This window comes from Letharia lupina, assembly GCF_014066315.1.
Source record: "Letharia lupina isolate WasteWater1 chromosome Unknown contig_8, whole genome shotgun sequence".
Taxonomy (NCBI): domain Eukaryota; kingdom Fungi; phylum Ascomycota; class Lecanoromycetes; order Lecanorales; family Parmeliaceae; genus Letharia; species Letharia lupina.
The window spans coordinates 2,096,905-2,119,992 of record NW_023502977.1 but is presented as its reverse complement, the minus strand read 5'-3'; the positions used below and the strand labels follow the sequence as shown (position 1 = coordinate 2,119,992).

At 50.0% G+C, this 23,088-nt stretch overlaps 6 protein-coding genes across 6 annotated transcripts; 4 read left to right on the top strand and 2 right to left on the bottom strand.

The window, feature by feature from the left end:
- Nucleotides 1-2,981: 2,981 nt before the first annotated feature.
- Nucleotides 2,982-3,745, bottom strand: HO133_010468 (uncharacterized protein; the record flags this gene model as incomplete). Its single annotated transcript, XM_037301321.1, has 3 exons — nucleotides 2,982-3,374; nucleotides 3,479-3,567; nucleotides 3,631-3,745. 3 exons carry the CDS (start codon nucleotides 3,743-3,745, stop codon nucleotides 2,982-2,984), a joined length of 597 nt encoding a protein of 198 aa, XP_037154138.1.
- A 2,457-nt stretch (nucleotides 3,746-6,202) lies between these two features.
- Nucleotides 6,203-7,683, bottom strand: HO133_010467 (uncharacterized protein; the record flags this gene model as incomplete). Its single annotated transcript, XM_037301320.1, has 3 exons — nucleotides 6,203-6,584; nucleotides 6,637-7,561; nucleotides 7,620-7,683. The coding sequence occupies 3 exons, from the start codon at nucleotides 7,681-7,683 to the stop codon at nucleotides 6,203-6,205; spliced, it is 1,371 nt and encodes a 456-aa protein (XP_037154137.1).
- Nucleotides 7,684-9,791: 2,108 nt separating this feature from the next.
- On the top strand, nucleotides 9,792-10,021 carry HO133_010466 (uncharacterized protein; the record flags this gene model as incomplete). Its single annotated transcript, XM_037301319.1, has 2 exons — nucleotides 9,792-9,872; nucleotides 9,947-10,021. The coding sequence occupies 2 exons, from the start codon at nucleotides 9,792-9,794 to the stop codon at nucleotides 10,019-10,021; spliced, it is 156 nt and encodes a 51-aa protein (XP_037154136.1).
- A 2,597-nt stretch (nucleotides 10,022-12,618) lies between these two features.
- Nucleotides 12,619-15,195, top strand: HO133_010465 (uncharacterized protein; the record flags this gene model as incomplete). Its single annotated transcript, XM_037301318.1, has 6 exons — nucleotides 12,619-12,719; nucleotides 12,836-12,991; nucleotides 13,135-13,157; nucleotides 13,232-13,473; nucleotides 13,645-14,047; nucleotides 14,675-15,195. 6 exons carry the CDS (start codon nucleotides 12,619-12,621, stop codon nucleotides 15,193-15,195), a joined length of 1,446 nt encoding a protein of 481 aa, XP_037154135.1.
- Nucleotides 15,196-16,113: 918 nt separating this feature from the next.
- HO133_010464 (uncharacterized protein) lies at nucleotides 16,114-17,745 on the top strand (the record flags this gene model as incomplete). Its single annotated transcript, XM_037301317.1, has 3 exons — nucleotides 16,114-16,289; nucleotides 16,602-17,246; nucleotides 17,316-17,745. 3 exons carry the CDS (start codon nucleotides 16,114-16,116, stop codon nucleotides 17,743-17,745), a joined length of 1,251 nt encoding a protein of 416 aa, XP_037154134.1.
- Nucleotides 17,746-21,230: 3,485 nt separating this feature from the next.
- HO133_010463 (uncharacterized protein) lies at nucleotides 21,231-22,775 on the top strand (the record flags this gene model as incomplete). Its single annotated transcript, XM_037301316.1, has 5 exons — nucleotides 21,231-21,752; nucleotides 21,802-22,113; nucleotides 22,166-22,299; nucleotides 22,365-22,505; nucleotides 22,616-22,775. The coding sequence occupies 5 exons, from the start codon at nucleotides 21,231-21,233 to the stop codon at nucleotides 22,773-22,775; spliced, it is 1,269 nt and encodes a 422-aa protein (XP_037154133.1).
- Nucleotides 22,776-23,088: the final 313 nt, after the last annotated feature.

Sequence of the window (23,088 nt, the reverse complement as noted above, 5' to 3'; positions counted from 1 at the left end):
AAAGACTTCATCTCTCCCATCCATCAATCAATCAAGCATCCACAATGAAAGCCTTCACCATCTCTACCTTCCTCTTCCTCCTCGTCTCCCAACTCCACGCCGCACCCAGCTCCAGTGCCCGCCAGTTCCAAGCCCAGCTCACTTTCCAAGGCGCTCCTCCCGCAGCGGCGTTCTTCACGCTGTCGGTCCCCACTGATGGTTCTGTTTTCGAGATTTGTATGCTGCCAGCCCCAATTTCTAGCCAATTCTTCCTTACCCCACTGTTTGATGTACCATCTACTCTCCTCGTGCCTGTCCCATTGTCTAGGGAACTCTTCGTGAAATATGTGTGTCACTGACTTGTACCATCAAAGCCAACGTATTGAGCATCTCCCACATTAGCTCTGCAGGCGGTGCGAGCTGCACATTGTTCGGTATTGACGGTAGCACGACGACGGTTGTCGGTGCGAATACGGTAGACGTAGGACCGCCACAGACGCAGGTTTCAGGCTCTTGTCTTGCGTTGTGATGGGAGAGCAGGTTCACGGGGGAGGGGTTTGAAGCGAGAGGGAGACAGGGAAAGGGAGGAGATGGAGGCGGACAATGGAGAAGGGAGGGGGAGAACAGAGAAGGGGCGAATCACAGTGGAATTGCCATTAGGGTTGTGGCGTTGAAACAATGATGATAATGAAAAAGCAAAGTGTGTCTTTTTTGATCGACCGGCAAACGTAGGGTCGGGATATTCTTGATGCATATTAGAGGGGGCTGAGCATGATTCTAGTGTTAATAAGTAATAGGTAATGCACTGGAAATTTCGACTGAAGATGATCTCAATGCCGAATACGTACAAGAAGCTGTCAGACTTGAATGCACCAAACGGTGACTGGACCTTGCTCCAAATTGCTGTCTTGATCTCAGCATGGTCAATTCTCATCCGCGGCAACATACGTTCAGTAGATCAAGTCGATGATCACGGCTAGACTTCACTCCATCTCGAGTGCAGCTCTCCGGATTTTGTCCTATTCGAACCTTCGACAGATCGAAAATCGCCACCCGGATCAGTACAGCATCATCAGAGATAACCCAGGCTTCATGAGGCTAGTCAGAGCATATGATCTTTTTTTTAAGCGTTCGAGCACCCAGGCAGAGATCTCTCCCAAAAAATCGACTTACCAAGGACTGAGACCGAAGGACAGACAAGCTAGGCGTCAGCTTAAAATGTTACGTGCAAGCTTTGACTCTCTGTCTGCTTACGATACTACCAAAACACAACATCGCCTGTTGCATTCACCTAGCGGTGAATTGTGCCGATAGTACAGCATGGAATTGCCACCCGATCCTCTTTTTTTCTCTTCATAGTCCCAGTTCCACCTTCCTACTTAGTATTAGTCCATTATCCCTGCTGCTTTATTACTTCCCACGTCATGCTCAACAACAACAGCTGCCTACGTCTAGTCAGATGCACTACCCAATCCCCTAGTCCTTCGCCCAAAGTCGACAAAATCATGCTTCAAGGAAGGACAGACTCTATACCGCTTCTTCCCATTACCGACAATCGCCAAACCACGTCAAGTAGCACCACAGATAGACGTCCACCAATTCCGCCTTACGACACTCTTGCCTCTTGCCGATGATCTCCCAGCTCTTAGCACTACAAGTATTGATCTTCTTCCCCTTGCGACTCCAAAAAGTTGGCAAGTCTGCAGGTGAGAGGATCCCCAGGTCATGGGAACCGAATACGACATCGCTGCGCTGCGGACTGAGCTTAGGCCTTTGTTCCTTTAGGCATGGCTGTTTTGGGGATTGACGTGTGGACTCTTTCAACGGCAGCTGCCCGGCACGCAAACAGTCGTCAGCGTGGATCCTCAGTACGTGAAAGACCTTCTCGGTATATCTCGGGCACAACCGACATCGAATACTCCAAAAACCGAGAGAGACCGCCTCAACTCCTTGATAATCTTTGCCCGAGAGCAGATTAGAGGATTGAATATTGCATTTGTCGAATCCGATCGAAAGGAAGACGACCAGTTTGGTATAACAATTCTTTTCATTCCAACCCTGATCAGCTTTTTATCATACCACAGCATGCCCGCTCGGGACAAACAGCACTCTCACGCTTCCTGTGTCCCCCAGTGCACCAAAGTGTAAGTCCATCCTTTGAAGAAACGTTACCTGGAAGAAAATGCGAGACCGACTCTGTCTAGGGCTGGACAGGAGCATGGAGCTAGCGAACCGGCTACCTGTTCGTGCAACCCTGCCTGTGGAGGCGCCGCGCATCCGGCTCTGGATGCCAACGTGAACTGTCCTAATCAGGTTACTTCTATTGGTTGAACCCTTCGTGGGATGGAGGTATTTACGTATATAACATGCGACGGGAGTGATTATTGATACCTTTTGACGATGACAAAGGAATCGATGACAAAGTATCTCACCATCAACTCAAAGTCCTGTGACCAAGGCTTTCACACCAGGTTTACAGCCTTTCGGGCGTATGGCCAGCCGAGGTGACAAAGCGGGTTGGTTTTTAGGAAGGTGTTTCTCGTTGGCTCGACATCTACAACCACGGTAAGGGTTTATTGCTATCAACTTCTTTCGCCACTCATTGTTTCATCACTATGTGATAAGGCTTCACTGTCTCAGTGAGAACAACAAGCGTTCCGAATGGTTGTCGAGCAGATTTCGCATTCACCCAGAACGGTATTCGGTAGACCCTATCCAGCCGGGTCCCTGTGGGTGATCTTCTCGGTGTTTCTTCTACCCGGGTCATGGTGTACTTAGGACCCCGGGAGGGGTGGGGGCAGGGATGAAGTTTAGGCAGACAAAACAGGGCAAGCGACATCTGGAGAACAAGTGTTATGGTCACCGATATATTCGCCCGTACTCGGTGCATTAGTAACAGCCTGTAATCAAAAGATACCTAGACCTGCGTCTCATATTTCCCTGTACCCCTTGCCATTGCCACCATTCATCTCATTCGCTTTGTCGACCTTGAGTCAGCCGATCTAGGGCGAAGTGGTAGTCCACTGCCCCGCCTGGAAGTTGTACGAGCTCGTCTTTGAGTTCGTTCCAATCAAGGCATCCGGCGGGGTGAAATCTCCCGTCTCCACGGGCCCGACGTTCTCACCGATGATGGTCGAGGTATGCATCCCCGACTGATACCACCACTGTACTTTTTCCTGCGGCTGGTACAGCGCCGTCATACCTTTAGGGTCCACAAAGATCGGGCTGGACCCGTCCCTTGCCTCCTGGACGCCGACCATGAAGTGGACACCGTTAGTGCCGGTATCGGTCTGGTAGTTGTTCTTGCCGACTTTGAGGTAGCGGAGTTTGGGGATGGCGGTGGACTGTTCCCACATGCCCATGGCGTCGAGGTCGAAGACCTGGCCTTGGTCGCACTGCTTCCACTCGCCGCAAGGGTGAAGATAAGGTCGGGAACGGGGACTTCCTGCGCGCAAGGTACGATTAGGGGGTACAGTGGCAGAAGAGCGGGAGGGCATACTGTAGTCCAATTAAAGCCGTAGACGGGCTTCCATTCGACATTCATGTTCGGAGCCAGGACGTGGGATTGCCAAACCATGTTGTAGGTCACTATCGATGCGCGTTAGCCATTTTATTCCTGCTCAGATCTGGCCAGGGGCGAGGAGCTTGTACGTTGATTGTTGGTGATAACGCTCTTGGCGACCTGTAGATTGTACTTGCTGTTGAAAAGGGCAGAGGGATCGGGGCCCGTACTCTTGATAGTCAGGCTGCGGGTGTTGTCGGCCATTGTAATCGACTTTGGATTCGATTTGTCGAGCGTTTGATCTGTTGTAATTATGATTAGAAGAGCAGATTCGAGCAAAGTTGTTCGGTGTGATATGCTTGATGGATGTGCTTGCAGAGAGGCACGAGGGCGACTTTTAGTACTCTTTCTTTCGAGGCTTGCAGCATACGCACTGCTTTTGGAACGCTCTTCCTGCGTGGTCGTAATCTCTCTCGAAGGAGGAATAGGAGGTCTGCCGAGACAGTCGGTTCGAAAGACATTGTCTCGAACACCGGCTCAGCTCGTCACTCTTCTCTGTGACCGGCTGGGGCCGCGAGGAGGATCGAATGGGTGGAAGGTTTGGTAGCTAAGCGTTTGGCTCCTTGACAAAAGGTATCGCAAATAGGGCGAATGACTGGTGGGTTAGGTACACGCTTGAGATATCATTTGGGGTACAGTCTTTGCCCTTCCTCTGCTACCTCTCTTTCACTCTCATACTTTTTTGCAAGCATGCTCAGCTAACGGCCAAAGAATACTCTGTTTATCAGCACATCTAAGGAAATTGTGGAAAAAGGAACTCCCAAGGAGAAGAAATCCATTCACTACGATTTCCTTGCGCAGCGGACTTTGGCGGACGCCATTGTCCTCACGCTCTTCGGACCGGATCTCGAGCGTGAAGAGTATCGGTTTGCGGTGTATACTCAGTCGTTTTTTGCTTTGCGTTCAATGAGATCGACCTATACCATTTTCCGAGGGTCTGAATAGTAAGAACGGACACTTCAGAGGAGCACTCGATTCTCCACTATTGTTTTCCTAGAGGTCCCCAAGGCACACTATTGCGAAAAATGTATCGGTACTGAAGGATAGGGGGGATGCGCCCTACATAAAGAAAATCCCCGTGCGTCATCGACGTTACCTAGCAGCATGCCCGCAGGTACCTTTTCGTACGTACAGTATTGGCCATTTTGAAGGCCCGCTAGACTGGATCATATGTAGGAGCGCACTACGTTGTACTCGTAGCTACTGTAAACTAAAAGGGTGCACCAAAACTGCCAAGATCTCTGCGTCCTAAGTAGACATCGCGCTTAGATATGCTTCGGAGTTGCACCTAGCCTCCACCTAGTTTGGGCCTTCAGACCCCTATCGCGCCCAAAACGGTCCCTAAAGTTCTATTGATTAAGGTAGCTGCCAGGGGAATGGTTCTAAGGTCCCCCAGTAATTGTATAGGGCTGCTCCCGCGAGTAGGGTTAGGGCTCCCACTCGCTAAAGCGGCCACGCCCGTGCCAAGCCTTCTCAGCCATATGTATCAAAGGATCGCCGACAGCTTCCCAATCGCATCTCATACCGGCACATAATCCAAACCCCACGTCTACGCATCATCAAGAGACCCCGAAGCACGTCTCAGCTATGGCAGGGTAAGTCACAAGATCCGCCCCACCCCTCCCCTCCTCTCGAGCCGGCAAACCCATCGCAAGCCTCCCTCTCACACTCCGCCCATCGCCCAGCAGCAACCATTGGCAACGGCTGACCGATGCGCCCACAGCTTCGTCAACCGTGAGAACCGCGTGCCCCATTACCAACGGCTTTTCCAGAAGAACGACGGCGTGCGGCAATGGTGGAAGGTCAGTGCTCCAGCAGCTCCCCCGCCTACCTCCCTACGACATGAGAGTCGGGGATCCGACACAGACAGGGAGCGGAGCTCGAGCACATGCGCAAAAAAAAAAAGGGATGCCACGCGGCAGGGCGCTGGTATGATTGAGACACGGAGTCGCTGACTGTATGCTCCCGACAGACGCCCAGGAGCAAGTACATGCTCTACCCATACTTCGTCGCGCTGTGGGGGACCCTTGGCGGTTCGTGCATTGCTGCTACCTTGCAAGACTGTGGGAGCGTTGCTGATGATGCGGTCCAGGGACGATGTACATGATGGGTCGCATGGTACTGGTACGGATTCTTCTGCGCAGCTTTCCTTCCTCAACCTCTCTCGGAGTCTTGGACGGTCGGGCGTCTTTGTACGGCGGATACTAACGCACTGCGTAGGGACACAAGACGTGGTTTGGCAAAAATTGAAGGACCCGCGAGATATGTGATGGTGTCGTGCGGTGCTGCTGGATTTGTACATATGGTATTGGTCGAGGAAGGCAATAGAGACAGACATTCATCCGAAGATTCTTGCTCAGAATAAATCTACATTCAGAGGTAGATTCTGAACGCATCATAGCTTTTTGCATAAGCTTTCTACATTTCGATTGGAACCAATACTGCTGTGCCACTGTCGTTCATGGACCATAGTTCTTACAAGTGGGGACATCGAGTCAATTAGACGAGCAGTAGCAGTTCTCCTAGGGACGAGCTACGAGATAATGTACGTCGTTCCGTCCATATGATACAGCCCCAATTTCCAACAGCATGCATATCTACAGCCCTCGTATTCAACCAAATACAGCGCTTGTCCTATCCTCCACAAGCATCACCACCAGTTCAGGCCTTCCTACTCATCTTCTTCTCCTGCTTCTTCCCACTCCTCTTCCTCTCCTTTTCCAGGAAATCCCTCTGGTCCTCCGCGCTCATGCCTTTCAACTTATTATCCCTCATCTCTTTTTTCTTCTTCTCACCCTCGAGTCTCCTTTCCTCCGCTTTCTCCTCGTCACTCAGCTTTCTCAACTTCTTCTGTTCATCCTCGCGCACGGAACGGATCTTGCGGCTGACTTCGGGACGAAAATGTGCGTTTTGCGCAAGGAGGTCGGGTAAGCGCAGGAAGTAGCTGAAGATGGGGAGTGTAGGGTCGTAGGCTGAAGCTTGGGAGGGAGAAGGGATGCGGAGGGAGAGGGACAGGCGTTTGCGGGGGTTAGTGTCATTGAGTCTGGTGAATGTTAGGTTGGCCGTAGGAACGCAGTGTCTCAAAAGCGGCTTACTTCGATGGTTTGTCCAGTGGCTGATCGGTCACCACCAGATACTCAAAAGCTTCGCCGGCACTTGCGACCGCCTTGACCAGGTCAGCGGTAAGAAGCTTCTCTGTGACCTCTGCGCTCTCGCTCATGGTAGTAGCCCAAACTGGCAGCTTAGCATGATCTTTCGTGCTTGTAAGAGAGATGTCGTAGCGATCGTCCCGGATCTTTCGCATCAAGTCTTTGTGGACCACGGCAAAGACGAATTGATCGTAGATGGAGCTCTTGCTCTTCGCCTGCGCCTCAATCGCTTCCAACTGCTGTTGATTCTGAGCAGGCACAAGATCCTTTTCTCGACCGTCGAAAGCGTAGGAAGTGGCCTCCATCCTCTCCGCAGGTGTAGCGAAAGATTCGAACAGGAAGCCGAGGATGAATTCCATGATAAGAGTCGCTGGATTGTACCTCTTGAACAGCTTGACGTTGATGTCCGTGAAAGCGACATTCTGTCGCCCAGTCGCATACGTCACGTACTCCTGCGCTGTCTTCTCTTTCAACAACTCTTGCGGAATAACCAGGTCGTCCGATGTCAATGATTTGGCTAAGCCGGACGATTGTACATCGTCCACTGTTGGAGCTTTCCTCCCTCCAAACCCAACGGAAGCATATTCCTTTTCGAGCGCTGGCGCATGAGCTGCGATCCACGCTTTTGCTTTTCGCTTGTTTGTCCGTCGACCCCATATATGCAGCCCTATGATCACGATGACGAAGGGTAGAATGACAGCCTCAGCGTAGAAATCTGAGGGGCTCGTTCGTTCCCAGACACGGTACCATTTGGTGAAGACGACATCTGTTGCGCCGGTAGGTGAGGCTCCTGCTGCAGCTGCTGGTTGCGGAGTGACAGGCGAGATGGAAGCAGGGGAAGGATCTGGGACTCTGGCAAAGTCTGCGAAGTCTGTGAAATGTCAGAGATGTTCTTGTTGATAGAGGAAATTTGGCTGGTTAGAGCATACCGTCTTCGTTTGCGGGCGGTGGAGGTTTCTGGGCTGCAAAGAGACTTTTCAAATAGTCGGCCATGGTCAGTCTAAGAAGAAGAAAAATTGCACAGGAAGAAACAAGAATGTTTCAAAGAGTGGACGTGAAATGGAGGCCTCGCTGTGTTATGCATACAAGCTTACAAAGGCTTGGCCCTTACGGGTGTAGCCGCTTTAGCGACTAAGCTAGCTGACCAGCGATGAACGATGATGAACACTCACCGACTCACCAGCTCTTGAAGACTTCAATGAAATCACAACTGGCAGATAGAGCTCATCTAGATTTCCCCTCCTTGGCTAGATCTTCATACCTTCTCGGGTATGCTCCAGCGTGTCAATCTCCAGATCGCGCCCCATCATTCACCAATCATTTCTGTCTTGTATTGGTTGCTCAGAACATATATTCGCTCGAATGCAGAGCATCGACCGTGACATGTGTGCGTACAGCTTTGGGGCAATGCTCAGGTGTGTAGAATCCTTCGGAGGATTGAACACACCTATGAGCATGTTGCGCTTCAACTTGATGTGACATCCATCAAAGATGATATTGAAATTGCCATAGGGAGTCGTACGATCGCACGTTGCAGGTTTCCCTTTGCTGCGACCCATTCTGTCAATGATTGCTCCCTACTTCGTACAGTGGCATGATTCCGTTGATTGAATTTATGAGCCGAACCATTGCGTTGTCATTCATGATATTGTGTAATTTGGAAGCTGAGTTTACACTTCTTATACCAATGCGGACCATAAAGGAGATCTATAATCCTGCAAATTGATAGGGCTTAAAATAGACTCTGCTCTCGATCTTGAACCTGGAAACGCCCGACATCTTCTTAACAAGGGTGCGCGTCACCGATGTGGGTCATGGTGGGGCGAAGCTTTGGCGAAGATACGGCAAAGAAATTGCGAAAATATCGCTGCGTTCTGTTTGCATGTGCAATGTACCGCATACTATCTTGAAAGTGCCAGGGGTCTGCGAGACTGAAGACCCGTGTGCAAGCAAAATCACTGGCTGATGGTAGCCATAGCCTGACCTGTGTCGACCATCATCTTTAGGCACCAAACTCAGCATCATGCGAAACCTTTCTTGGAAATTCTGCCGTCCCATCATGACAGTTCTCACCCTCTACCGTCTCCTCTTAGTGGTGGCACTTAGTCAAGCTTTTACTTCGTGTTATTATCCTGATAGTATATACATTGCATCCGACCAACCATGCATTGTCAATGGCACCCAGGGAAGCTTCTGTTGCGGCAGTCAAGGCATCCCCTGCCTGTCAGACAAAGTCTCCTATTGTAACCACAGCTCTTACTCTACCTCTGGCAATTCGTACGCGCGAGGTAGCTGTACCGACCAGTCGTTCAGATCACCCGCTTGTCCGCAGCTCTGCTTGGGTGCGTACTTCTGGTGTATGTGGGTGCTATTGACTGACAATGTCGCGGCGGCAGCACCAAATAAGTCCGCCAGTGGTATGTTTCAATGCATTTACTCAACAAATCTCTACTGTTGCTCAGCTGATGGCTCGCCGTACTCGTGCGAAGACGGTAACATCGCTTGGCTGCTTCATCAAGCGATGTATCTTCGACAGGCTTTATCCGGCTACCAGTAACAACAATGGCATTTGGACCACAGGTTGTGTCGTCTTCTGCCATGAGTAGTACTTGACCAAGGAACAACTTTTCAAGCTGAGAGATAGAAGGCCAGTAATCTCTCAAGTTGAGGTCCGTCAGACGTCAAGACTCATCACCCTGCACCAAAGGCAATTCAACTGCGAGGTAACAAAGCGTTCATACTGCCACCATTCAACAGCAAGGGAGAAACCCCTTTTGGGATGCCCGGCTCGGGAGGGTCAGGAGGAGCTGAAGTGTATGGTTCCATGAACGCAGTCATCGACCGAGGCGCGCCAAACTTTCGCAATCGCATCACGCTGCTGATACATCACAAGCTGGCAATGTGGCATCCCACGGAGCTGCTCCAGATGGTCGACGTTACGCCTGTCATGATGATTACTCCTGACTCAGATTAAATATATCACCTCCGGAGGAGCAGAAGGAAGCATTTGAAAGGTTCCAGCAGCCGAACAAGCTCTACCTGGCGAAAGGCAAAAGAGTGTTGACTGTGCTCAGCCGAGACAGGTCTAAGGAGCTCTTAGGATGCCTAGCAGAGTTCATAAGGACGGTCGACGGGACGATGAAGCACTGAGGGAAGTCCTTGCCGTCGATGCTAAGAATGATGTAAGTTCGGATGCATATTGGTATAACCACAATATCGCGTGGTCAGCTCCAAAGCTGACGAGGTGGCATGGTAGGGAATGAGGATTTATAGGATCACATTAGTAAGGACTTTGCCAAGGCTATCCGATGTTACTACGAATGCATCATGACAATCGATCTATAATGTAAGCAGCGACACACGTGACTGCATCAACTGGTAAGCACCGTCCTTCCTGAGATCAATGTACACGTTAAAGGTCTCACTCCTCCGAGTTATCCATGTTATGCGACGTATATCTCAGCTATGGACAGGCTTACAGCTCGGCAGGGGTAAAAAAGTGTTCAGTGGGGGTTGGGTATACGCGACTCATTAGGGGTATACTACGGATACATTTCGTATAGGCATATCGACCTTATCAAGAATAAAAGCTGAGCATGTACTAAGCATATGCCATAATCTGGAGTACTTTACGTAAGGCGCGCTTTATATACATGTATCCCTGACGAATTCTTACCTCCCTAATTCTAATCCCCTAACTCCAATACTCTAATCTCTAATATCTTCAACGGCTCTCTCAAGCAACGGCTACGTCGAGCTGACCCTCATCAACCCCCCTTCCCCCCCCCGAAAAAAGCGATACTGGATAGAGCAGTAAGAAGCGGAACCGGCACGTAAATGCTCACCAAGCGGCCTATCAACCGATGGAAACTGTCCTCCACGCCCAACTCCGGAATTCACTTCTCATTACCTGGTACGCAAAATTTTAGAAAAGCCACTAGTCCCATTTGAGGTTTTGGGCACACCGCAACCGTTGAATTACGCAAATCTTTAGGAAATCCACTAGTCCCATTTGAGGTTTTGGGCACACCGCAACCGTTGAATTACGCAAAACTTTAGGAAATCCACTAGTCCCGTTCGAGGTTTTGGGCACACTGCAACCCTAAGGGCTAATTACCGAATCATACCCCCAATTACTGAATCATACCCCTACACCAAAATTTGGGGTATGATTTGGTAATTTATCAAACTTGCCATACTCGTTTCCACCCCCATTTGCACGTTACCCCCATTTGCACGCTCTTAAAACCGATAAATCCGACGCAACACCAAAATGCCTACCTTTCACCAAATTTATATAACAAACTAGCATAATAATGATGGTCTTTTATTTCTATCTAGGCTTAAGATCGGAGAACCCAAATCACCGTTTTTTAGGCCTTATCGGCTTACCGTGTCTTGAAAAAACCGTTACTACCTCTTCCACTACCTCTTCCACTACCTCTTCCACTACCTCTTCCACTACCTCTTCCTCTTCCTCTACCTCTTCCTCTACCTCCTCTTCTACTACCTCCTCTTCTACTATCTTCTTACCTCTTTTATCTCTTTCATCTTTTCCACCTTACTGCGGTAAAGCCTCTGATGAAGCCTCCGATGAAGCCGGTAGAGCCCGCCACTGTGGCGGAGTAGCTTCTCGTCTATCTCGCTGTTGTTGCTGTGGTGGAGCGAGATTTAGTGATATTAGTGGGCCTGGTGTGGGAGGTGTAGTAGCCTTTTTCTTGACAGGACTTCTACCTCTCTTCATGTCTTCAAAAATAGCTGGTCCGAGATGACACCTATGATGCCAGGCCTACAGATGACGACTATGGTACCGTAGCATTGGCTATTATGGTAGACTATGGTGGTAGGGTATTTGAATGAGTGGTAGTGGTAGCCATGGTAGTGGTAGCTATCTATGTCGGATTTATCGGATTTAAGAGCGTGCAAATGGGGGTAACGTGCAAATGGGGGTGGAAACGAGTAGTGCTACTTGTAGATGTAGCTAGGTACCTACTTTATGTCTATACTGCCCATCAAGAGTGTAATCTAGGTGTTTATGCCTATGTAGGCTATTGGGAGTAAAGAGTGTATATGAGAGTCACAGACTGGGTGTAGACAGGCTGGGGGGGCCAAATTTACCCCACTCGGCTTTCGTCTGATGTATTTAAGCTGGTAGATTACCCATTGAATACGGTCGGAGATATTCCCTTTTTTCTATGGTCGGATGGCCCAGGTCTCTCCTTTGCGATTTTTACCATGAATGGCAAATTACCGAATCATACCCCAAGTAATGGCAAATTACTGAATCATACCACTAGGGGTATGATTCGGTAAGGATTCATAGTTTCGGGGTATGAATTAGTAATTAGCCCCAACTTCTAATATTCGAAGACTAAGGCACATCAATGCACCGTCGTTCCGCCAGTGGGTCGTCAGCAACATCTTCAAATGTGAAACATCCACGCAGGTTCTCTGATCTTCTGTCGACATGATAGTGTTGGGGCAATATACGTTTTGATCATTAAAGTCGATCTCTCAAATGCTTTAGTTTCAAGACCCGTTACAACCATTCAACACCTCTCATTCGTTGGTAAACAGCGATGCTGCTCTCGGAAGTCCAGTCTTCCCTGCGGCTGCCTGCAGGTGCCGACTTCCATGGTGTGTCGGATCTCAAGCACGGAAAGATGTTGGAGGTCGATGACTGATACTTTTTTCCAAAGTCCACCTCAGAGATGGGCCCATGATGGAACTCGTGGTTCCAACCATCAGAAGAGGCGGAATTGACCTTGTTTACGTGAGTATCCTGGATTCTTCTGAGACCACTCACTTGCTACGACTTGTGGGGTCTCAAGACGTGTCATGGCCGTGCTTGTTGCTCTTCAGACCGATCATACTATCTCTCACTTGGCCAGTTGGGTATTCTAACTGCGGCACCGTCAACAATAGGTAATGCCCAACCTCAACCCTCCCATAACCAACGTTCAGCAATGTCTCGACTACCAAAACCGCCTGCAAGCTATGGAACCTAATGTCAGGTTCCTAATGTCTCTGTAAGCTATACCTTTGACCTTCTTGTTGTTGCCAAACGCCATGAGTTGGTCTCTCCGTTGATCTGACAGCCCTATCACTGCCCATGAGGCATTGCGCTGATCCTGAGAACATGAAGCTACCTTAACTCCACAATAACCCCTGCGACTATCTACGAAGCCAAACGTGCAGGCATCGTTGGCGTAAAAATGTATCCAGCAAATGTCACAACTGGATCTTCCCAAGGTGTCACAGATTACGCCGCCTTCTACCCTGTACTGGCCGAAATGGAAAGGTGACTAGCTTTCGCTCCCAGAAAAACCCCCCTCTGCGATCTTTCGTCGGATCCTACAGCTCTCGTACAGGGCTGACCCAACCTAATGAACCTCGATAATGAGCCGAAGAATAGTATGCTGACTCGAGAGATATCCCTCATAGGCAGGATATGATCCTAAATCTTCGTTCGTATGCCCCAAGCTTACCCATCTTAACGGCTCTGGGGAATCGAGCTGACCGGAGACGCTTGACATTCTAGATGGCGAGTGCCCCTCAGTCGGAGACGTAACAGTCATGTCAGCCGAGTCAGCTTTCCTTCCCATCCTCTCCGATTACCACACGCGCTTCCCTCGTCTCCGCATTGTCCTCGAACATCTGAGCACCGCCGCCGCCGTCTCCGCCGTAGCAGCTTGCGGCAAAACAGTAGCGGCGAGCATCACATCGCACCACCTCTCTTTGATCGTAGATGATTGGCAGAATGACGTCCACTGCAATTGCAAAGTGAGTATCTCTTCCCTTATACATTCTTCCAGTTGCGGCCATTTTGAGGGTGTGAGACGTGTTCCAAGGGTTCGGCGCCTATTTGGGACCTGCTCTTCGCTCTTCCGACCATTTCCTCTACTCCCATACGGTCGCAAAGAGGGTATGCTGACTGCGATTTCACGAACAAAGCCAGTCGCTAAGCTCCCGAGCGACCGCGCGGCGCTGCTGAGAGCGGCCATTTCTGGAAACCCCAAGTTTTTCTTCGGCTCTGACAGCGCACCTCACCCAATTGCTGCAAAGAAGGGTGGGGATAAGATTGCTGCAGGGGTATTCACCCAGCCTTACACGACGCAGTCGGTAGTCGATGCGCTCGAGAAGGGCGTTGAATGGGGTGTCTTGAAGGACGAGGACGTCACCGTGGAAAGGCTGAAGGGCTTCATGGGCGACTTCGGGAGAAGATTCTACAAGGTCGAGAGTGAGCCAAGAGGGGAGATCGAATTGAGAAGGGGAGAGGACCGGATCATGGATGTGCTGCAGAATGACGATCAGAGTGTGCAGGTGGTGCCCTTCAGGAGGGGAGAGAAGACATGGGGTTTGTCTTGGGTCCAGTGAGGTGAGCAACGGACCTTGAAGACCAATACATGCATAATCAACGAAGTGTACGAAGTGTTTCACAGAGTTACCCGTTGTAGCTTGAATGTCCTTGCGTTGCAACATCTTCGGAGCTTCTGTCAAGCACGACTTCGGCTCTTCAATGGCTGCTGCGTCAGGTATAGACGTTGCTAATTGCAACAGCGCTACTGTCGTGCCTTGGTCATGACCCATCCCCTGTATCCAAACTTCCAGATCGTGCTTCTTTCATAGGCGGAGCACCTCGATATCCCGGACGTGCAAGAGCCATTACCAGTATGCATCACCGCGGTATCTCCTTCTGACAACCTTCGCAATGGCCGTCAAGCTCTCCAGATTTTTTCATTCCACCTCTGGAATAGTCGCCGTCTCTTCCACTCGTCGCCTCGCTTCGACTTTGTCCTTTCCTCCGTACGTTAAAGCAGTTGCTCGATTGCGAAAGAATGTCCGGCAAAGCTTACGCCTTCTTGTCACCCATGGGCGCTTGCGGTTTCAGTGCTTGCTTGCAGTGAGCAATCTCGTCAACGGATCTTGCCGATCAAGGCTTTCTACGACCAACATCAGCACGAAGTGACTCGACATCCACCAGGGCAAGGTGCGCTCACCCGTCTCGTACAAACAATAAGCGCCGATTTCGCCGCGTCGGCACCACGCGAATGGATACGCGATCCCGAAGCCACGAAAGAGCTCGCAGACCTGTGGCTTCAGTACGAAAACAACCCTATTCTGGAGCCGTCTCTTTTTCCCGCTGCCTATCACGAATCCACTATGGCACCCAGCTGGCAGGAGGCCACGTTGAAACGATGTCTAAGCTGTATGCGTTCAGCGCCGCCGTTCGTAGTGTGGTGCAAGATCGTCAGCTCTTTTATTACAAACTTCGGCCGTGTTGGCCTCCTGCCTGCTGTTGCGCAGCCTGGGGGTTGTATTGTTTCGCTGGCCGGCACAGGCGTGCTCTTCGTCATACGACAAACCGGCTGGCTTTGGCCCGGGCGACAGACTTGGTACATCATCGGTGATTGTTGTTTGAACGGTGTCATGTGTGGAGGAATGTTCGGAGCTGGGGATGCCGATCCGTACGAGACGCTTTGGAGGTACATGTTCATTGTTTGAATTCTGAAAGCTGCCAGAAAAGACGAGCGTGCTCGATGATGATCCAAACCCTCAGGTAATTGTTCCTCTCGTCTATCTCGATGAGTGTGTTATTGCTGTGCGTCAATCTTCTTTTCAAGTCCTTATCGCTTGGATCTAGATGTAGCCAATCGAGCCAAGTCTTACCTATCTGGAGATTCCTCACTAGAAGACTTGTCCGGTTAGTGAACTAATCAGGCTTTTCCTTTGACCTGTCTTCCTCGGCGTTCTGCTCCGGAAAATTTGTTGTTCAGCTGGTTTACCTCATCGACCGCGGCCTGATCCCTTTGGACACAACGAAAGACTTGCGGTCCCAGGCCTTTTTAGGGCCTGAGTATCGACTACGACATGTGTTGATAGAACGGAGGAGCGGCAGAGCGGACTCTTCCACCGGTTCCTTTGCGCATGTGAGATGGCATATTATCTATCTAGCTACTTCGTGAACCTTCTCTCGCTTTAGATACGGGAACACACTGTACATCCACCTAAGCTTCAATTTCTGTTCAACGCGAGCGAGGTCTCGATATCTTATCACGTGGTGCCATGATCTTCATACACAATAGTACATACCTACTCATGTCTTTGACCTCTTTTGAACAGTAGAGAAATCTACCCTTTTGAAGAGCCCGTGTCGGAATGATTCTCAGCTGAGTCGGAGCCTCCCGGTGCTCCTACAGAACCTGTCCCCGCGTAGCCCACCGTCGGAGTTGTAAACAAAAAAGGCTTCGGGGTGCACCCAGTCAACCCGTTGCTGGGCCATGACTAGGGCGGTGCTAATTGCCACTCCATCACGGGAGCTACCGGGCAAAAAGTGGCAGGAATAAGTCCCTGGTGCCAACGCCGTGGGAGAGGCTGAGGGCTAATTATTACGGGGGCCGTTTGCCTAGCACCAGCCCCGCAATGACTCTCGCCGTCTTCCGGCGCTATAGTGTTCTAAATACAGGGGGTTCTTCAGGGGTTACCTGGGGGAGAACGAGGAAGCACTTGTCACCTCAAACAGGAAGACATGCTCCCTCGATGACAACGGCAAGTGACTCGGAAGCCTTCAGTCCCGTGCAAGGATACACGAGATGCGGGTAGGTACTACTTTTCCATCACCACTGCCGTGGAAGCCTCCCTTTAGCATCTTTGGGTCTCGGGAGAAACTTATTCGGCGCCATCTCATCTGCCTGCCATTTCACAGCCTAGCAAGAAAGATAGACTTCTCTGCCGTACGGGTAGCTCGTATCTGCTCGTGGTCCGAAATGTTCTAAGAGGTGCTTGTAAAGGCTAGCATAGGAATGGCGGACTTATGAGGCTTTAGAACGGACTTTGCACGCTCAATGTCCTCGCGTAAAGCCCGTGCCTTTTTCGATATAAATGCGAGGTCCCTGCTGAAGGCGTCCAAGTCGGCGTCTCTACGATCTAAAGACACCTTCGCTTTCAACGGTAACGCCTACCGCCATGTCCTCCTTTCTCAATTTCGTCTATTCACAAATCTTCGTCGCCCTCCCCTACCCCAAGCAGGACCTCACGGACCAAACCATCATCGTCACTGGCGCTAACACCGGCCTCGGCCTCGAAGCCGCTCGACACTTCACACGTCTCAACGCGTCCAAAGTCATCCTTGGCGTCCGGAGCCTCGAGAAGGGCGAAGGAGCCAAGAAGTCCATAGAAGAATCCACGGGGCGCTCGGGCGTCGTGGAAGCATGGCGACTCGACCTTTGCAGCTATGAATCCGTCAAGCAGTCTGTGCAGCGTGCGCACGGGTTGCAGCGACTGGATGTTGTAGTGGGAAATGCGGGGATCGCGCCCTCCACGTTTGCGATGGCGGAAGACAATGAGAGCATGGTTACGGTCAACGTCATCAGTACTTTCCTGTTGGGTCTGCTGATTCTGCCGAAACTGAGAGAGACGGCGGCGAAGTTCAATGTGCAGCCGCATCTTACGGTTGTTTCGTCAGAGGTGCATATGATGGCGAAGTTCGAAGAGAGGAAGAATCCAGATCTCCTAAAGACGCTTAATGACAAGAACACGACGGACATGGGAGACAGGTAAGTGACCAAAATCTCATACCTTCTTTCGTCCAAATAATCACTCGCGGCTCCTGAAACCGTCACCAGATACCAAGTCTCCAAGCTTCTCCAAGTCTACTGCGCCCGCGAACTCGCCGCCCGTCTCAACAAGACCGGTAAATCCGACGTCATCGTCAACTACCTAAACCCAGGGATGTGCCATTCTTCACTATCGCGGGACGGGCCCTTCTTCCTGGAGGTTCTGAAATTCTTCCTGGCGCGCTCGACGGAATATGGGAGTCGAGCACTCGTGAGTGCTGCGACGGCGGGGGAAGAGACCCAAGGGGCGTACCTTAGCGACTGTCACGTTGCCCAGTGGGTCTTCCTTCCTCGACGGCATTGCTGCGAGGGATTTGCTGATGCGGAGAACAGGCCGGCTCCGATGGTGTTGGATGAGCCCGAGATGCAGCAGAGGGTGTGGGATGAAGTTTCGGCGAAGTTGGAGAGCATTCGACCAGGAATCATGGCGAGTGTCTAGTTTGCGGGTCGGAATGTGATGGGATGCTATGGTGGCACTTGGGTTCGCAAGCCGGGGAAAACCCACGGTCCTTGCTCCTTTTGACGACTGCGCGCGTTTGGTACTTCCCTTTGTATGTCGCACTCGATCTTAGCCCGCTCACCTTTTAGTCTTCCTTTCCTACGCGAATTAATAGCTAAATATTCTCATAGGCGGCTTGATCGCGTATGAGAATCTGCTTTGCACGTATCTTTGTTTTAGTACCGTCTATGGAGCGGTAGCATCTCTGCTGCAGCTGCATTCGTAGTGGTGGCATCTTTTGCAAGCAGCTTTGTAGCGGTGAGAAAAGGGACTTCATACCAATCTCATTTACCCTCTACTCAAGCTCGTTCAAGGTCATGCAAGAAATCAATCGCGCTATCGCAGTGGGAGATTTCGCAACTTCGACGTATGTGACGACAAGCAGATCGATCTTCGTGGCAAGCTTTCGACTATAAAACTCCCAGCTCATCTTTTACAGATTGGGATTGCAACGATGCTCATTGTCAGGGACGTACATACAATCATGGAGAGCATTTGTTTCAGACATCTACTTTGCTAAGCGACCCTTTTTGTTGTGGATCGAGCCTATCTCCAGAGGCTCTCTTGTCCCAGCTTTTGAAACGCTTCTAGCAAAGGGTCCGAAACAGATTCATGTTGATGGAAAAGAGGCCGACTTTCGCTGAGAGGAAAAAGAGCGCCAGGACGGATGTCGCGCTTACTGAAAGAAGGAGAAGTCCTGAATGTCGTGGCGCCGGACCTATACTCCGTCGATCCTTGAAAGTACAGAGCTGAGAACAAGGAGATCAGCGGAACCTCGGTCAAAATAGCTGCAATGATCGATATGTTTGAGATCAGACGTGTTCAAGTCTGTGGCAAGAAACTTTGAGCATGGGTCTATGGGGGTTCATGAAGCGGTGTACTTTGCTTTCGCCGTACAAATTTGCTCAGATGGGTCCGCCAGCGATTGACAAAGCTGATATATCTCAGAGACAGGACGAACAGTCTCTTACCCCGCAGCAGCAGCGGCCAAAGACGACCTTCAAAGCGCTCGTCAGGGAGCATACAATAGAATCGCTCTCACCAAAAGCGTGCCTTCCGACCAACAGTCTCCTGACGATCTCGCTCCAGCTACTGTTCATGCATCATCATCTCAACATTTTCACGAACCGGTAACCTTTATAACGGAGAAGGCGTAAAGACAGAAAACGTCTTTTTTGCCATCGCTTCGGCACATCCGCGCTCAAGCTGGAAACCAGCAACGAGCAGTAGTCGGAGGCTTGTCCGCACATGAAGTAACATTCCCTAGGTGTAAATATTGGCGGTGACATCAAACGCAGCGTTGAACTTGCTCAGGCCGTAATCGTGAAGTCATTTCCGCGGTCTCCAAGACAGAAACGTTCTGAATCCGCCGGTTGCAACAAAGCTTGCCAATACTGCCAGATTTCTTGGCTTAGACGTATGGGGCGACAGTGCCAGTAGCGAAATGAAAGACGGATGGAGCACCTGGCGTCCAGCCAGCCAAACATCTTGAAACAATGCCAAGACCGGGAGACGCCTCCAGGACCTGCCTACGACCTTCCGTACTCTCTGACAGCAGCCAAACGATCCTCATAGCTATGGTCCAATGGTCCACGAACCGACGTCTGTCTGTTATCGAATGGGTGTGTGCACGAAAGCGTGTGCACGTCGGTAGGAAGTCAAAAGATAGCACAAGGCTGCGCAGTGAGAAAACACTCCGTGAATGTTGGGTGCGCACCTTTGTACTCATTATATCTTTGACAGCTCGCGTAGAGTTCTCAATAAGAGCAACCTGGCCATTTTTGGGGTCCTCTCTAATGTTATTGTCGGCTTTTAAAGCGTTCGAGTATAACGTGCCGTGTGCAGTGCGAGTCTTTGAGTGCCACAACTGCCAAGACTGAGCGCCCCACGTATTTCCTTTAGCGTACGAGTATTTATGAATTGCAAATTAAATAAGAATGCTTGGTAAAGCTGATTTAGCTCCGCCTCCGACTTTTTATTAGCGTTATTCATAGAAAATTGTAGAGAATATACTTGCCACTCTTGCAATAGCCACTGTCGTCTACTACCTCAGTTGAATATTCGTGATACCGAAGCTAGTGGGTATACACGCTTTTCCTAGTATTTTACCTCTAACTTAGGCGTATAATAGCCACATCGCCAGCCCTTGCTTCGGACGCGATGCCACTATTTAGAAAGGATTCCTCTATACGCCAGCGTACCCAACTCTTACTCGAATTTCATTGGCGACCTAAAGCCGTTTCTGAAGTATATAATCGATGTTAGTGACTGTGATAGATTTACGATAAAGTATTTCAAGTAGAGCACTGCAGACTACATATTTAACGACGAAATTGAGATATATAAACGAGATTTAAAGCATTTGACTTTAGAGATAACAGAGTAATTACAATGAAATACTACGTAATATTAATTAAAATCCTTCATCTTCTTTATAACCTTCTCCCTGACCTAATTATTTTAGAGTATAAGTATACTGATAAGTCGGAGTGGGCTGGTACAAGAGTGGCAAGTACGTTCTCTACAATTTTCTATAAATAGCGCTAACAAAAAGTCGGAGGCGGAGCTGAATCAGCTTTGCCAAGCATTCTTATTTAATTTGCAATTCATAAATGTTTTGTTTTCATAGGGCTGGGCCGCGCGATCGGCCTTCGGCCCCTCTATATGTTGTTGGTATGTACATGTATGCTTCAGTTTTGCTGTATCGATGTTCGTCAATTTGTGGTAACTACAGTATCATGTGGTCCGAAGACTCTGTCCTCGACAATGGGGTTTGACACAAAGACACAACGCCTGAGATGTCCTTGCGAGGGGCTGGCCGAGAGTCTGAGCTCGAGGACCCCCGCGCTGTCGGGCTCTTCAAGCGGCGTGAATCCTGATGCATACTAATACACCATCTAGCCAATCATGGGACCTTTGTCAGAGTTAGTAGCTACTCACTAAAATGGCCAGTCAATTCTTCCCCGCAATGGTCGAATGGTCGACTACTTCTTCACCTGCCATAATTTAATCAACTTCAATCCTGATTTTTCTGGCCCACTCGTCTTCAGCTTCGTCGGCGTGATCCATAGTTATGGCCGTACTCGACTTTCTCCCCGCTTCAGGACTTGGTTGGCTCTTGATTGGGTTCCTTGCTTTCTTCATATCAAAATGTCTCTACCGCTTGACTCTACATCCACTTGCGCACTTCCCTGGCCCTACACTTGCAGCTCTCACCAGGTTTTATGGCGGCTTCTTTGACTTGAGATCTGATACTTCATATGTCAAGAAGCTGCCAGAGCTGCACGGAAAATATGGTTGCAACCAACCCCCCCTGCACGCCCGCCAACCTTCTAATGGTTCATAGGACCAATCGTACGGGTTTGGCCCAACCAACTTAACATCCATGACATGGACGCATACAATCAGTAAATCACTCAACTACCATGTTCCATGCCACAACTAACAGCGTCAGAATTTACAAACCTGGCACAAAATTTAACAAAGAAACCGGTTTCTACCAATCTTTCCCACCTGCCGATCACTCTATCTTTCAGATTCTAGAAACCAAAGAGGCAATGGCGCGCAAGAACATGATGAACCCGTACTTCTCTCAAGAAGCGATTCGTCGCGCAGAGCCTCTGATCCAAAAGTTCACGACTAAATTCCTAACGATCTTGGAGAGGGCAGCACGTGAAGCCAGACCCGTGAACATGAGTTTGGGATTCAAATGCCTTGCAGCGGACACAAACATGAATTTCTCTTTCCAAAGGCCTTTGGGCGCTCTCGATGCGCCGGACTTTGACTTTCCACTTGTGAGAGCGACCGATGCGTCGATAAAGGACGTTCAGTGGGTTCTTTACTTTCCCAAAATGTTTAGATCCTTGTTCGACGCAATAGATTTGCTCCCACAAAAGCTAGTCGATAGGTTCTTTGAACCTTTGGCGCAGATGAAATGGGTCATGAACGTACGCGCGTATCCTCTAAGTCACTCCTTGCTAAGCTAACATTGCCTAGACCTCCCGCGATCGTATTTTAGAACTCAAGAAACGCTCTGCCGTCGATCGGCTTCCGACGGTCTTCGATACCATGCTGAATCCCAACCTCGAAAAGGGCCAGTTCACCCCTTCGCTTGATGAGCTCTCCGCAGACGCGGTGTTTTTGCTTATCGCAGGCACGGATACCACAGCACACAATCTCATAGTGGCAACATACAGCACCCTGACCAATCCCTCCATATTGGCGAGCCTCAAAGCCGAGCTGAGGGAGGCAATGCCCGACAAGGACAGTCTGCTTGACTGGGCGGCCCTGGAGAAGTTACCTTATTTGGTGCAATCCTTCGTTTTAGTCCTACGCTTTTAGGTAGCTGACTTGACAACAGCGCGGCATCATCAAAGAATCCCTACGCTCATCCTCCGGTGCTCCTGGCCATCTCCCACGTGTAGTCCCTCCAACAGGCGCTGTCTTCTGCGGGCGGAAGATACCACCAGGAGTAAGAGGCCTCCTAAAGATCCTGTGAGTTGCAGTTGATTGCTTCGACTAATCAACATTCACACCCAGACTCTCGTATCTTGCTGTAGCCATGTTCACCACACCGACCCGGACATCTTCGAGGACCCCATGGTCTTTCGTCCTGAGCGATGGTTGCAAGACGATGCCACTGAAATGGAAAGGAATCTTCTGAGTTTCTCGCGCGGCTCAAGAATGTGCCCAGGAATGAAGTATGTTGTTTCTCTCGTTGCCAGTAACCCAAATCTTCGTCCTGTTGTACCTCCTGTTTCGAAAGATCCTCTGATGGAGTTGGCAAAGATTCAGCAACTGACATCAATAGTCTGGCATACGCTGAGCTCTACCTCACGCTTGCGCACCTGTTTCGCAGATTCGATCTCGAATTATATCAGACTACGCCCGAGGATATGGAGTGGAAAGATGTCACGGTGCCTAGAATGAAAGGCCATTTGAAGCTTCTGGTAAAAGAGGTGAAGGATTGAGAACCATCTGACTTGGGTATGAATCCAGACCAAGTGCTTTGAAGCGCGCAAGAGAGGTAACACGACAGGGAAGGATATAATTGAGCGAGTATTGCGATTGTCTTTACCCTGCCCCTTCAAGCCGGGTTCAACTATGCTGCGAATGAATTCTATACTTCTATCACGACTTATACACGTCGCTCAACTAGCTTCCTTCTCCACAAATTAAGATATGTTTTAGTACGAGATCGATAAAGCGCGCCCGGGAATAGATTGATTACCTTACTTTACCTAATGAGTTCTCCCGGCGCTATTAAGCGAAGTGCTAAACTTT